The sequence below is a fragment of the Notolabrus celidotus genome, chromosome 11 (genome assembly GCF_009762535.1).
Source record: "Notolabrus celidotus isolate fNotCel1 chromosome 11, fNotCel1.pri, whole genome shotgun sequence".
Classification (NCBI taxonomy): Eukaryota; Metazoa; Chordata; class Actinopteri; order Labriformes; family Labridae; genus Notolabrus; species Notolabrus celidotus.
The window spans coordinates 26,305,585-26,319,798 of NC_048282.1; the positions used below are offsets into that span (position 1 = coordinate 26,305,585).

A 14,214-nucleotide genomic window follows, 5' to 3' on the forward strand; every position below is an offset into this window, starting at 1 on the left:
TTTGAAATGTATGGGTTTAAATGCTGTGTAGTTTCCAGTGGTGGACAGTAACAAAGTAAATTTACTTGAGTACTGTACTTAAGTACATTTTTAGAGTATCTGTACTTCACTTGAGTATTCTTTTTTGGGGGAACTTATTACTTTTACTCCACTACATTTGAAAGACAAATATTATATTTTTTGACTCCACTACATTTCTATCAGTGCTCTAGTTATTTCTCATTACTTTTGCTTTGAAGTCAGCTGAAGAATTCTCTTTTCTGAAATCAAATCTAAAAGACAGTAAACTTTGCAGGTACTTGCATGTAGTTTGTCCAATTGCAAACGTTATTCACATCAGTCCGTTCATTTAGTCGTGGTGATGATGGCTATGGCTGAGAAGGATTCTGATTCTCTACCTGACCACCACCATATTTCAAACCCACGTTTGATGTTTTTGAAATAAAGAAAGATTGGTATTGTTGTCAATTTCTGATCTGTTTACCACACAATTCATCACAGCCTACAAAACATCACCACCTGAGAAAGCATGTGGAGCTAACACGCTTGTTTTATTCCAGATGAACATTTTAAACTTTTCTGTGCTTATATTTCATGGTATACTTTTTAGATATGAAATAATGTTTTTTATATACACATAACATAGCAGAATGTACACCCATGTATTCTTGACTGCACTCATGCTTTGTGAAAATAAATAGTGTTGAGATATTTTTTTAAAAGTACTTTGAATACCAAAGTATTTTTAAAAGCAAGTGCTCCAGTACTTTAACTCAAGTAATAATCTGACAGAGCAACTTTCACTTGTATTGGAGTAATATTTGACCTGGAGTATCTATACTTTCATTTAAGTCAGAAAGCTGTTTACTTTGTCCACCACTGCAGATATCAAAATTACGCATTTTAAATAGACCGCTCTTGGCGTCACCGCGGTGCGCCGCAGCCCCTCTGAATCCACGCTTCAGTGACAGCTGATGAGGCAGAGACTCGCACTTGCCTGTGTTGACACTGGACCGATATGCGGCGATGCTCTTGCGTGTGAAAGCGTTTGCAGCGGTCTCTAAGCAGCTACAGAGAGATTTCGCCTCGGATGAGAGATTAGGAGCTGGTGGTGGTGGAGGAGGAGAAAAGGGAGGAGGAGGAAGAGGAGGAAAAGCAACCAGCAGCATCAGGAGGAAAAAACACTGGTATCTTTTGGTCCACCGCGTCTCTTCTGTGGCAGCAGGCCCGTCGACTGTGAGAGGAAGCCGGGGGCTGGATTTAAAATGTCGCAGGGATGTGCTGGTGAGTCGGCTGGTGCTGCACAGCTTACATGATGACAAGGAAAAAATACAAATGAAGAATCATGGGATGTGGTCGACAGGAGGTTGCATGCAGGGGTGTATTGTCGAATAATGTTACTGAGACATTTGATCGCTTATACTGTACTTGGTGCTTGCACAGGCCTTTTCGATAGATGCAGATAGGCTAATCAGCTGCACCTGCTATCTGGAGGCTACTGATAATAACCACGGCGCTATTTCTGCTGCTTATCCATCCAACAACAAAAACAGCGATGCATTCTTCCTGTTTCAGTAAATTGTATCAACTTCTTGCAATGAACTCTGTAATTGTATTTTTTTGTGTTTACCAGGGCACCACTGTGTTATTTTGATCAACAAATGTGCAAGCACTCATCTCTCCCCATTAACGCCCCATTGAAATGTCACAGCTGAGAATAGGCCATTCTAAATAAAGAAGCTTGCATGGTATTGTTTGTAGCTGCTTATTTTAGCTTACAGTAGACTGCTACTGAGATAAATCCGCTGCTGATGCTTTTTTTTATCACTCTTGTTTTTTTTTAATTTGGTAGAAGGCTTGATGATGAAAGGAGGAAGAGGAGGAGAGAGTGGAGTGACCGCTTCCTGGTTCAACACAGGTTGTAATTAGACCCCTTGCAAAGCCAGGTACCGCAATTCTACAGTATTCAATGTTATTATTTAAAAAAAATAAGAAAGAAATGTCATCAACTCATAATTTTCTTGTTTTTTCTTGTGTTTTCTTAGCACAGTCTGTGGTCAGGAGGTGATGGCAGTGCTCACTGAGCCTCACCACCACTACAACCCATTCCTAAAGATGGACACCCCCCTCCTTCTCGCCTGAGCCTGACCTCAGCGCTGCCTCCTTCCCCTCCTTTCCTTCTGCCTCCCCTCATTCATTTCCCTCCTTCCTCTATCTCCTCATCCTAAAGCACTTGCCCCCTTAAATGCACCTACCCCTTCCCTCCATCTATTACCCCCTCATTGAATACACATTGAGTACCTCCACGATCTCTCTTGATAATGGCGTGCTTTGGTCGCTCTCTGGACTCCCCGTGCACACTGGCCTTGCTGGTGGGCTTTCAGTTTGCCTTTGTTCTCTACTTCTCCCTCGGGGGCTTCAGAGGCTTGGTGTCGGTATTGGTGCACACCACAGAGCCGGAGTTTGATTACTCTCGACCTCACGACGTCTATACAAACCTCAGTCATCTGGGAGTACCTCCTCCCCCACCCCGCAACTCTGGCACTGGACCACCTGCTACAGGACCACCACTGAAAGACTGCCAGATCCCTTCCCCGCTGCTCGGTAAAGGAGTGTGAAGGGTTATATATGAACTGAAATATGTAAATGCCAAGATTATCAATAAGACTTTCTTATTTCTTTCCTCTAGTGGGACCTGTTTCAGTCCATCTTGCAGCCCCTCTTTCTATGGAGGAGATCAGACAGAGGAACCCCTTAGTGTCTCTAGGCGGACACTACCGTCCTCCAGACTGTGAACCCCGCCACCACACAGCGATAGTGGTACCATATCGGAATCGGCAGACTCACCTGCGTGCCCTCCTCTACCACCTGCACCCCTTCCTGCAACGACAGCAGATCCACTACAGCATCTATATTGTACAGCAGGTCAGGACATGTACAACTTGGGTATTTTAAAATGAAGCAAATACAGGTGAGCAGAGTGCTGGAGACGTGCTGTTTGTTTTAGACTGCTAACATTTCTGTCTCTGTGTCTGACCTTAAAGTGGGGGAACGGTACCTTTAACCGAGCCAAGCTGCTGAACGTTGGGGTGCGGGAGGCCCTCAGAGATGAAGACTGGAGCTGCATCTTCCTGCATGATGTAGACCTGCTGCCTGAGAACGACCACAACACCTACACCTGCCACAAGCAGTTCCCCACACACCTGTCTGTGGCCATGGACAAGTTCAGATACAGGTATTAAAAAGCAGCGTCTCATGTATGCGTGCGTGGCACTTCTATATAAGATGTTTCAATTGGTGATGTGTTCTTCTCAGGCTGCCATACCCACAGTATTTTGGTGGGGTGTCTGCGGTGACACCAGACCAGTACATGAAGATGAACGGCTTTCCTAACCAGTACTGGGGATGGGGTGGAGAGGATGATGACATCGCTGCAAGGTGAGGATGGTGAAAGAGGCAGAGGTCCATGTCCCACATAATGACGGAGTGAACTGTGTGTTTACACGTGTGTTCAGCATCAGAACTACATGCATGGCTATTTCAGCCTCTCCGCCTTTTGTACTTTTGCTCCACTCATTCATCTTTTTCTTTTATATTTACATTTCCATACCACATGTTTTCTTTTTCTTTTCTTTTCTGCCTTCTAACGTCATCTTTCATCTTCACCTCCCCTCCCTCTTCTGTGGCTTTGCTGTGTATCTCTCTTGCAGTGGGCTCAGTGAGTATGTTCACATGGAGTAGCTTGCAGATTTAGGCTGGACTGCGTGTTTTGAGAGTTTACAGGCTCATCTCCTTTTTTCTACGCTTGCGGTACCCTCTCTCCACTCTTTTTTCCCATTCTGGTTTACAACTTAAAATAAATATCATATACTGGACATCCACAACATTACTTACTCCATTTCTGAGATAGCTGGGGTGGTACAGCAGCACCAGAGATGGAAAGAGGGAACCGCAGTGTTTTCCACCGCCTGTAGACCATAAAAGTGTGTTATTCCCATACGTCACCCACAATTCTATGTTTCCTTTCCTTATTTCCTGCCTTTAAATGTATCCCTCAAAGACTGGACGTTCTCTTTCTGTTGTTATGAATTATAGAAAATAGCGTGAGGGTAAAGTTCCAGGCTGCGTAGATCTTATGTTATCCTAACTCTGAGATGCAGTACCCCACTTTTACGCTTCTAAATGAGAATCCGCTGTTCCTGTTGACCCCTGCTGTGCTGTCTATCCAGAGTGCGCCTGTCTGGCATGAAGATCATGCGCCCCCCAGTGGCCATTGGTCATTACAAGATGATCAAGCATAAAGGAGACAGAGGCAATGAGCAAAACCCACGCAGGTAGGAATGTAAAAACACATATCTCACAGGGCTGTTTGTATGATTTAAACGAAGTACTTTCACTATCTTTTCTTTGTGCCATTGTTATTTATCACGGCTTCATTGCTCGGGATAGGAATCTGAATTATGCTATCTTCTGTTTTATTATCCCTTTTCCTTGTCATGTTGAGTTTGAACAAAAATGGCAGTTTCATTTTTGTAGACACACTGCTTTGTGTGGCGTTGGCATTTTTCTCTGCTCGCTCCGTTGAGCCAACTATTTCTGCTGCCTCAGGCAGCATTCTCATTTGTTTTCCAATTTAAAAAGAACATTTCCTTTTTCTAGCCCATGATGCTCCAGAAAGATTTTCTTCATTATAGAAACAAGTCCCTGCAAATTTGCTGTAAAGCCACAAGACATATTCACCTATATTGCCTCAAACATAAATTAGAGAAATCGCTTTGCATCAGGAGTACTTTATTATACCTAATTACCTTTTATTGTGACAAGGATGTTTTGATGATACATGATTTGATGGTTTCTTGCAGAGGATTACAGGGAGAGATTGATGACACTCTCATATCCAAGGGTTAAATATAAAGCTGAGGCAAGTGGGTATTTAGCCTAGCTTTGTGTCAAGACTTGACAGAGTTTGGAAACAGCTGGCCTAGCTCTGTCCAAAGGTAACACTTGCCAACACCTTTAGGGCTCCACTTATATCTCTATAATGAATCTGTTCAAAACTGGAGTGTTTTGATTACAAGTTGAGGTTTTACATGGAGAAACTATTTCTCTCCAGGTTCCTCTCTGTCTGTCTATTCATCTGAATTTAACTAAAACACCTGTGATGTTAAACTATTCCCCCAAGTTTGACCCCAAGACGTATCCAACCTTGCAATTCTGTATTCACTTTTCTAGATTTGACCTCCTGAAAAGGACCAGACTCAACTGGCGCTCCGATGGCCTCAACTCTCTGACCTACGAGCTTCTTTCTAGACAGCTGGAGCCTCTCTACACCAACCTCACTGTCAACATTGGAGAGGATCCCCGTCTCCCACTGGGGAAAGCACCTCTCCTTTTGAAAGAAACAACCCCGGTTCACCAACGTAGCATCATCAGCAGCAAGAGCGGGAGCCCGGCCAAACAGGAAAACAGAGAGGTGGAGGCAGCGAATGTGACCGCGCTCAAGTCAGTTGGTGACAAGACAGAACCTGCTCAGTCAAAGACAGAAAATCAAACACACCGGGAGAAGACAGGTGTGATGAAGTAGGATGAGGTGTGTCAAACAGGGGCTGCATCACATCTGTAGCGTAAAGCAGTGTTGGGTTTGTGGAACTCAGAATACACCAGCTTTTTGTGCTCAGAGCAGGTTATGCAATGGGTGGAAGGAAGAAGCTACTACAGGGATGCATTCAGCAACGCCACTGAGTCATCTCTTGGTTTATCATCTACTGAATGTGACTCTACTGACTGACATGAGTCTTCCGCTCCGGAGCCAAAGAGAACAGTGGCGCAGGACTCGGTCAAACCACGCAGAGGTCCAAAAGCAGCTGAATGAAAATGAGACAGCGCATATATAAATCTCTGCTCTTTTCCAGACATCGCAAACTGTAAGCAACCCATCTGCTGTCATTCGCAGACCTGCAGTTTCATCCAGTTTGCTCCTGAAAAACTGCTGCTGTCAGTCCATCCCACTTCATGGTGGGTTTGTGTTTCTGTGCCTTCTCTCTTTTAATGCGCATTTTATAGACTGGTAGAGTTGCTTCTAGACGCTGATCTGGGGTTCATTTTTTCCTTCTCCTGCAAATGTTAGAAAAGCAGGGAGGCTCGAGCTGATCCTAGACCAGAACCAATGATTTGTTCCAGGACTGCCGTTTTATATTTGTGTGCATCGATCTAGCGCTGACCGAGCCGAGTCAAACATAGTTATCGGACAATTCTAGAGTTTATATTTATATCCAGAGACTTCTTTATTTATTTGTTTACTGATTTGTCCCCTTCCCTTACTGTCTGGTGCCTCTCTGACATTTAGTTTCTAGACAATCAAATCAAATGGGAAGATAATTATGTATCCAAACATACACTCATAACAAAGTGAGGAAATATTATCATGACTATCTTTACATAAACGTGGCATGATAGTTGTTGTCTAGCTTGACTATACTCTCGATACATGGATAGACCTGTGCTTCTGATATTATCCGTACTTCAGTATTTTCTTTTAGAATATAGTCAGAAATGGAAAAAAGTAAGTGCAGACAATATTGTAGGCCCGTGGCTGCACATTTGCCAATGTCAGATAGTATGTCCAAAAATTACAAATAGTTACAATAAAGCACTGTGTGTAGAGCTTGGTTGGCTAAAACAGCCTGACATCTTCAGAGTGGGTCTTTTGGTGTATTATGAAAGACCGTGGTAACTCTAACAAATAGAAACAAGCCTCTCCTTGTTCTTTTTTTGCTAGATGAAGCTTCTGTGGACACAAGGAGAGGAAATGCGTGTTAGGCAGAGGATTAAATAGTTTCACTTTTAGGCCTGCCCAAATTAGGACGTGCATGTAAGTTATTTGTGTAAACAAATCCACTACTATCATCTTTTTTCTCTGTAGTCAAAGCCACTACATCTCTTAGATCCTGTTTGTTTTCCATATCAGCCATGTGGAATGTATGGTCTAAGTCGTCATCAGGTGAGCTTATTTCGAGGACAGGGACTTCAATTTGAGAACTCACAAGGTTTAGGATTTCTTGCTGCTATTTGACTAGAGAAAAGGTGACTTGTATTATTAACCACTCGTTTTGGGACTGTGTTTTATCATAACAACAGGTAATGTATTGCTCATGTGTTGAAGTTGAATGTATTTAATTTATTGTTTTATTTATTGACTCACTGGTAGAGCTAAACTCTGACTTCTACTGCTGTAGGGGTCTCCATTGTCACCATATTTATACAATATCTCCATGTTCCTTATGTTAACATTGTGCCTCATACTACTGGGGGGGATCCAAGACATTTTTCTGGGTTACATGTGAGCGCCCTCAAGTGGCTCAGTCTGGCATAGCGCCAGCCAAGAGGAACCAAGGACTGAATGAAACTGCAATGTTGTGACTTGAATGTGAAATATTAACGTCCGCCATTCACAGGTTTCAGCCAATCAAATCTTTGCATCGCTCTGTTTGGAGGGTTTCTCGTGTGCGTGGTATCACATGATTGATCCTGCTGAGCTTAAAGGTGTAGAGCAACTCTCCCCTAATTTTGCTGGTTAATGGAACCAAAAAAACGTACATTCTAAGTGTTTTATGAATGGATCTAGTTTTATAGAAGGAGTCTATGTTTATATATGTCCAGACAATACAAAGAGTGCAGTACAAGCAGATTATACTGACACACGGAGATGTAATGAGGCCTAATTTCCAAGCTTTATACTACATAAGAGTTTAGTTGCATAACAATAGATAATATATCCTCCATTTATTATATTGCCTGTGACGATGCCTGTATGACATGATGCAGTGACACACTGAAAGCTTTGAAGGACGTTATGTAATCTCAGAGTAATCGGCAAACTGTGTGCATACCTGGAGATTGTTCTATATTTAATAAATAGGCTAGTTTTTATAAAGGTTAAGTGTTGGAAATATATACAGTGTAGTTGAATGCAAATTCAGTGAACTGGCTTTGGGATTTCTTGGTAAGACTTTTTATTTAAAGGGGTCATTATATCACAAGTTGGTTTTGCCCATAAACAAACACGTGTGAGAAGAGCTGTTGAGAACATTCAAATGAGACATATCTAATACATCACACCATTTATTATGAAGAAGCCTGATTGCATAACTACTGAAGCGTATTGCATTCACATGAGGAAATAAATTCTGCTCTGTTTTTCTGAATTAATGAGTTAATTATCTCGGAATTACATGAAGAGTGTTTTGTACAGTGTTCCCGCCTGTCAATCAGGTCAGCTGTGCCTCTCATTGGAAGACTTGTAATCTCAATATGTTTGAAATTGCCACGTTAGAAAAATTCACCCCCCTACAGTGTGTGCTGATTGAGAAATGAGCTATCCAGACTACACTTGTCTTTTGTACCAGGCTGTAAACATGTTTATTTCTGCTGTAAAGATCGTCGTCTTTGAATTGGTGTGTATGTGGTTTCCGGTGCTCCCGGAGCCAGCCTCAAGCGGATCCTCGATTAACTGCAGTTTTTAGCACTTCTGCATTGGACTCATATTTTTAGATTGGAGGTTGCTGCTTGATTGAACCATGACGTTTTCCACTATCGTTCTTAACTGAAATTAGTCAGTGGAAACTGGTATTTTTAAAATTCACCAACACAGATTTTAAATTTTCTGAATAAATGATAATTTTAGATATTTTCAAAGAGAGATTATTTTAAAAATGCAAGTTTCCACTGACTAATTTCAGCTCCGACCAATAGTGGGAAAACATCATGGTTTAATCCTGTCAATCACAACTAGATCTGATGTTTCATTTCAAAATAAGACACTTGAAATTTAGCATAATTGCAAAGATTTATATTTTTAAATTATTTTAAAATTCCAGTTTCCATAGACTAATTTCAGTTCCAAAATTGTAAAATCTGTGTTTCCGCGCTATTACTGTAATGCCTGTTCTAAATGCACACAACAGAATACAGTGGAGGCTAGCTTGACTGCATAAAGCTTAGAGCTTTTGTTGACGTTCAGGTAGGCCACCCAACAACTTGTTAATTCGGAAAAACAGAGCGAATTTTCTTTTTAATTCACAAAAAAAGAACATGTTTCTCATAATTCTGAGATGATTAACTTGTTAATTCAGAAATTCCAAGATAACTTGTTCATTCAGAAAAACAGAGCAGAATTTTTTTTCCCAGGTGAATGCAATACGCTTCAGTACATAACGCAACGCAATGTACCTGTGGTTTTCTTAGGTCGCCTTATTTACTGACCTTGTTCTCAAGATGAGTAAGAGTGCCAGTGTGTGTGCTTGTGTGTGTGTGTGTGTGAGAGAGAGAGAGTGTGTGTGCTGGGTGTTTGTGAGCGAGGTCTCTAAAAAAGGCAACCGCAGCAGCCTGCTTTGATTGACTGTGTTTTGACAGAAAGCAAATGTCCATCAATAAAAACTCATCGTCAATTAAAGTGTCCCTTTCTATATTTTTTATCAAAACTCACCAAACACACTTATGCAATGCCTTACATGTGGAGCAGAGAAGACACTTAAATAAACACTGTACTATAAATACATTTAAATACTCACAATGATGCACTTACTCCCCCACAACACCCCAGGCCTTTTAATGAACACAAGCTTTAGCATTTTGATTAATGCTGCTACAACGTTGAAGAGATCAGATGTCCATGCTATCTGGCAGATTAAACAGTAATATATCATCATCAACACATACTGAAGAGTTATCTAAAACAGCACAAACCTGTTACATCACCCTTGTGTGTCGCAGGCCTGGCTGTTCTATGTGGGCATAAAGAGCAGGATTAAAAAGTTGGATATGAGATCATACCTATAAATAGACAGTAACCCCCAGCGCTGTATGTTCGATCTGTTTCATAATCTAAAATGCTGCATGACTCACTAGGAGAGGGAAAACAAAACCTCAAGAACTGGGTGGCCAAAAAGAGAGCACCTTGTAACCAATCACAGCACAACACCAGAATAGACTCCAGCCTCACATGGGACCATGGAGTCAAAACAGCTGATAGTGTCAGCAGTATTACAGCCGTATCAAAAATGTGGCATGCTGCTGTTTTTGCTTAGCCTTTGTAGTTGGTAAAACTTCAACAGGTTTTGTTTTGTTTTGTCCACCTGACTGCATAATACAAGATGTTACTTGCAGGTAAACTTTAGGTTAGTTTTTATTATCAGATCAACTTTTCATTTCTGAGAAGAAGACTACGTTATATTTTCAAGTAACATTGTCCCATAATAATGAATAATGAGGCTGATTTCTTGCAAAACATTGTACCATACGTACATACAGTTGTGCTCATAAGTTCACATACCCTGGCAGAATTTGTGATTTTTTTTGGCAATTTTTCAGAGAATATGAATGATAAGAGAAAACCTTTTTTTCTCTCATGGTTAGGGGTTGGGTGAAGCCATTTATTGTCAAACAACTATGTTTACTCTTTTTATATCATAATGACAACAGAAACTACCTAAGAAACATGTCACACCCCCTCCAGGAGACCATAACAACACTAAGTAGCTCGTTCAGTGACAGACTTCGTCACCTGCGGTGTCTCACGGAGAGATATCGCAGGTCTTTTCTTCCTGCAGTGGTCAGACTATATAACCATACATGTTGTAAGATATGCTTATTTTTTACCTCTTTAATTTTAATTTTAATTGCTATTAACTTTTTAATAATTGATACTTGATAGGCTATTGTTTGCTTTATATATATATACATTTTTTATTTTTATTTTTTTTTATATATTTTTTTTTTGCACGGTCTACTTTGCTACTGTGACACTTGAATTTCCCCATTGTGGGACGAGTAAAGAACTATCTATCTATCTATCTATCTATCTATCTATCTATCTATCTATCTATCTATCTATCTATCTATCTATCTATCTATCTATCTATCTATCTAAATCATAAATTCTGCCAGGGTATGTAAACTTATGAGCACAACTGTATGTAGCATTTTTCTTACGTCTGGACTTCAATTTGCTGGTTTTAATTAAGTTAACTTTCTTCATATTGTACCTCTCACTCACAGACCAAGGTGTGTCATACAGGAACAAACAAAGACCTAAAACATCATAATAAACAATAAATAGAGAGAAATCAATACATGAAAATCTGCTTAATGTTAATAAAAGTAACACCAGGGATAAAGGTCACAGATGCATGGGTAAAGCTTGGATTAACATTACATTAGGGGTGCTGGTGGCCTGGCGGTCTAAGCGCCCCACATACATACAGTAAGTGCCACAGTCCGTGTCATAGGGGTCGCCGGTTCGATTCTCGGCTGGTCGACCATTTCCTGCATGTCTCCCCCGCTCTCTACTCCCCACGTTTCCTGTCTCTCTTCAGCTGTCCTATCAAATAAAGGCAAAAAGGACAAAAATATAATAATAATAAAAAAAAAACCAGTACATTATTACTCAGCATGTTATTGTTTGGTCTGACAATTTTTTTTTTTAAATGCTTTAAAAAAACAAACCTCAAAAAGAATATCCAAACAGAAACAAACAGATTTTTTTGTAACTACCCATAATGGCTTTTATGTATATCTCTTGCATTAATGTCATGACACAATATTGCAATGTACTGGCCTTTTTTAACAACACCTGAACATTTCTCTGTGGGACATTCTGTGATGCTGTCACTCTGGGATGGCAGCAGTGACAGGCTACTTTGCACTTTCCCTCCAGCAGACTGACACACTGGCCCGCTGCAGTGAGTGTGGCAGGCAGACGCAGAGGGCTGAGGCAGCCTTTAGTCACCTCAAGTTACTGTATGGCCCTACAAGACATAGCTGACCTCTCACACCCTCAGCGATGCTTACGCCCTCTTAGCAAACACACAAACACATGCAGACAGACTGATATTCCACGAGTGATTGCACAAGGATGCTCGTTATAACTGTGGTGCTTCGTCAAACAAAAATAGATGCACAGAAAAACAGGGAAAGAAGAGAAAGTTGCCCGATGGTGTTTCGTGTGCATTACATTAGAGAATAAAATGCACCTGTCCCACAGGCAGGTGAACATTAGAAAGGCATATTTTGGAGTGGGCTAGCAGGATATGCGCTTTCACAAGCATCTGCATTCATTTCAAAACAAAGAAAGAAGTGATACTAGATAACAGAACAACACATGCAGCATTTTAATAAAGTAGTGTCGGAGGCTTTACATTATACATGTAACAAAACTTAATGATATGATACAATGCAATGTGAAGACGATAAGATAACGATTAAAAAACAAAATGATACGATATGATGCGATACAAATGATACAATACCATTGGATACAATATGATAACATTTATACAATTATACAATACCATACTATACCATACCCCTGATATGATATGATATGATATGATATGATATATGATATAAAATTAAACGGTATGATACAATACTAAATTGTAGGATAAGATATGATAAGTTATGAAATGAAATTATACCATATGTTATGGTACGATACGATACGATACAATATGAAATGATAAAATATGCTACACTATGAAATAATAATAACACAAATAATAATAATAATAATAATGATATTATTATTCATAATAACAATAATAATAATAATTATTATTATTATAATAATAACAATTATGACAATAATAATAATAATAATAATAATAAATACAATAATGACAATCATAATGTTAATAGTAATAATAATAATAATAATAATAATAATGACTATAATAATAGTAATAACAATAATGACAATAATAATAATAATGATGATGATGATGATGATGATGATGATGATGATGATATTGATAATACTTATAAAGCACTTTTCTGGGTACTCAAAGTCATTTTACAGAAAGTGCGAAAAATAAAGTGAATCAATAACAGAGCATAGACAGAGGTTATTTGTTGTAGGCTGTTTTGATATTATACAATACAGCACGAAACAATATGATACAACAGTATATGATGTGATATAAATGATACAATACTGTACAATATAACATAATAAGATACAAAACAATACGCATTTTTTTTTCATACAGTACCATAAGATAAAATGCAACACAGTATGATACAATACCATATGATACTATACTATACAAGGCAATGTAATTCCATACTGTACAGTAATGTTTCTTATGGGAAGACAAAACAATATAAACAAGTTTGCACAACCCAAATGGCCTAAAGTAAAGTGTATTTTAAGTACTAAAACAAATTAAAATGGTCTGTGGGGTGGAAACTTTATGTCCAATTTATCAAAAAAATGAAAGAAATCTCAGATTTAGCATCCATTTAGGTCACAAGAACTTATAAGAAATGTCAAGCTGGAAAGAAGTGACTCTTTTTCTTTGGCTTCAGTATGTATCTCGAAAGAAAAGTTATGATATGAGTTCAAAAGTGTCTTTGTAGAGACAAAGAACTGACAGGAGGAATCTAAAATATTGTCTCTGCAGTCACTCTTTTAGTTTATATAGCTGCCATGCATCCATGTGAATATCCATGATAGTAGGTCAAAACATTCGGTTATATAACCACTCATGGTGTTCTGCTCTAAAAATCATCAAATCATCTGATATGGGGGCAAGAAAGATCTGAGAGGATGTATCAAGATCCTGAGGCATCACACGCATGGGGGGCTAAATAATGAGAAGGAAACGGGATCAGCCGTCAGGGTCATCAGGGTTGGGCTCTCGTTCCTGTCTCATCCCACGGCTGCTCAGCTGTTCCTGTCATCCATATTTGCAGCCTCAGTGGACAATTTCCTCAGCCGCGGGCCCTCTCAGTGCTCACAACAACACATAGATCAAGTGAATTAATTCTGCTTTTGTGGCAGCGGGCTGGAGATCTAGGTCACACAGTCATGGCTCTTTTTTTGTTGCCACCTAAAGTCATGTCAATATCTTCCTATCCTCCTACACAATCTGACCTTGACTTTCCCAGGTGATTTTCCACAGAGGTGTGTGTGTCTGTGAGAGACAGTCTGCTTGTGTGTCCAGGCTGGTGTGTCATTGTGTCTGAGGCTACATGTATGTGTGTGTAAGCAGACCTGTGTGTACTCATACTATTCATAGGTAACATAGGTATGATGGGACGTGCTATGAAAAAAAAAAGCCCCACTGTCTATACTTAGGGCTGGCCTGCGGCTATGTGTGCATGTAGGAGACGATAGAGAGAGCACAGGAGTGGATGTGGGAGGGTGAGCGGAGTGAG

At 39.9% G+C, this 14,214-nt stretch overlaps 1 protein-coding gene across 2 annotated transcripts; it reads left to right on the top strand.

Moving 5' to 3' along the window:
• Nucleotides 1-949: 949 nt before the first annotated feature.
• Nucleotides 950-9,446, top strand: b4galt3 (UDP-Gal:betaGlcNAc beta 1,4- galactosyltransferase, polypeptide 3). 2 transcript variants are annotated; one of them, XM_034696342.1, is made up of 8 exons: nucleotides 950-1,284; nucleotides 1,853-1,946; nucleotides 2,046-2,604; nucleotides 2,690-2,925; nucleotides 3,045-3,235; nucleotides 3,316-3,438; nucleotides 4,230-4,334; nucleotides 5,233-9,446. In XM_034696342.1, exons 3-8 carry the CDS (start codon nucleotides 2,322-2,324, stop codon nucleotides 5,582-5,584), a joined length of 1,290 nt encoding a protein of 429 aa, XP_034552233.1. In that variant the 5' UTR covers nucleotides 950-1,284; nucleotides 1,853-1,946; nucleotides 2,046-2,321; the 3' UTR covers nucleotides 5,585-9,446. The 2 variants fall into 2 exon arrangements, with proteins under 2 accessions (XP_034552233.1, XP_034552234.1); XM_034696343.1 differs by having other exon boundaries at nucleotides 2,051-2,604.
• The last annotated feature ends 4,768 nt before the right edge of the window (nucleotides 9,447-14,214 follow it).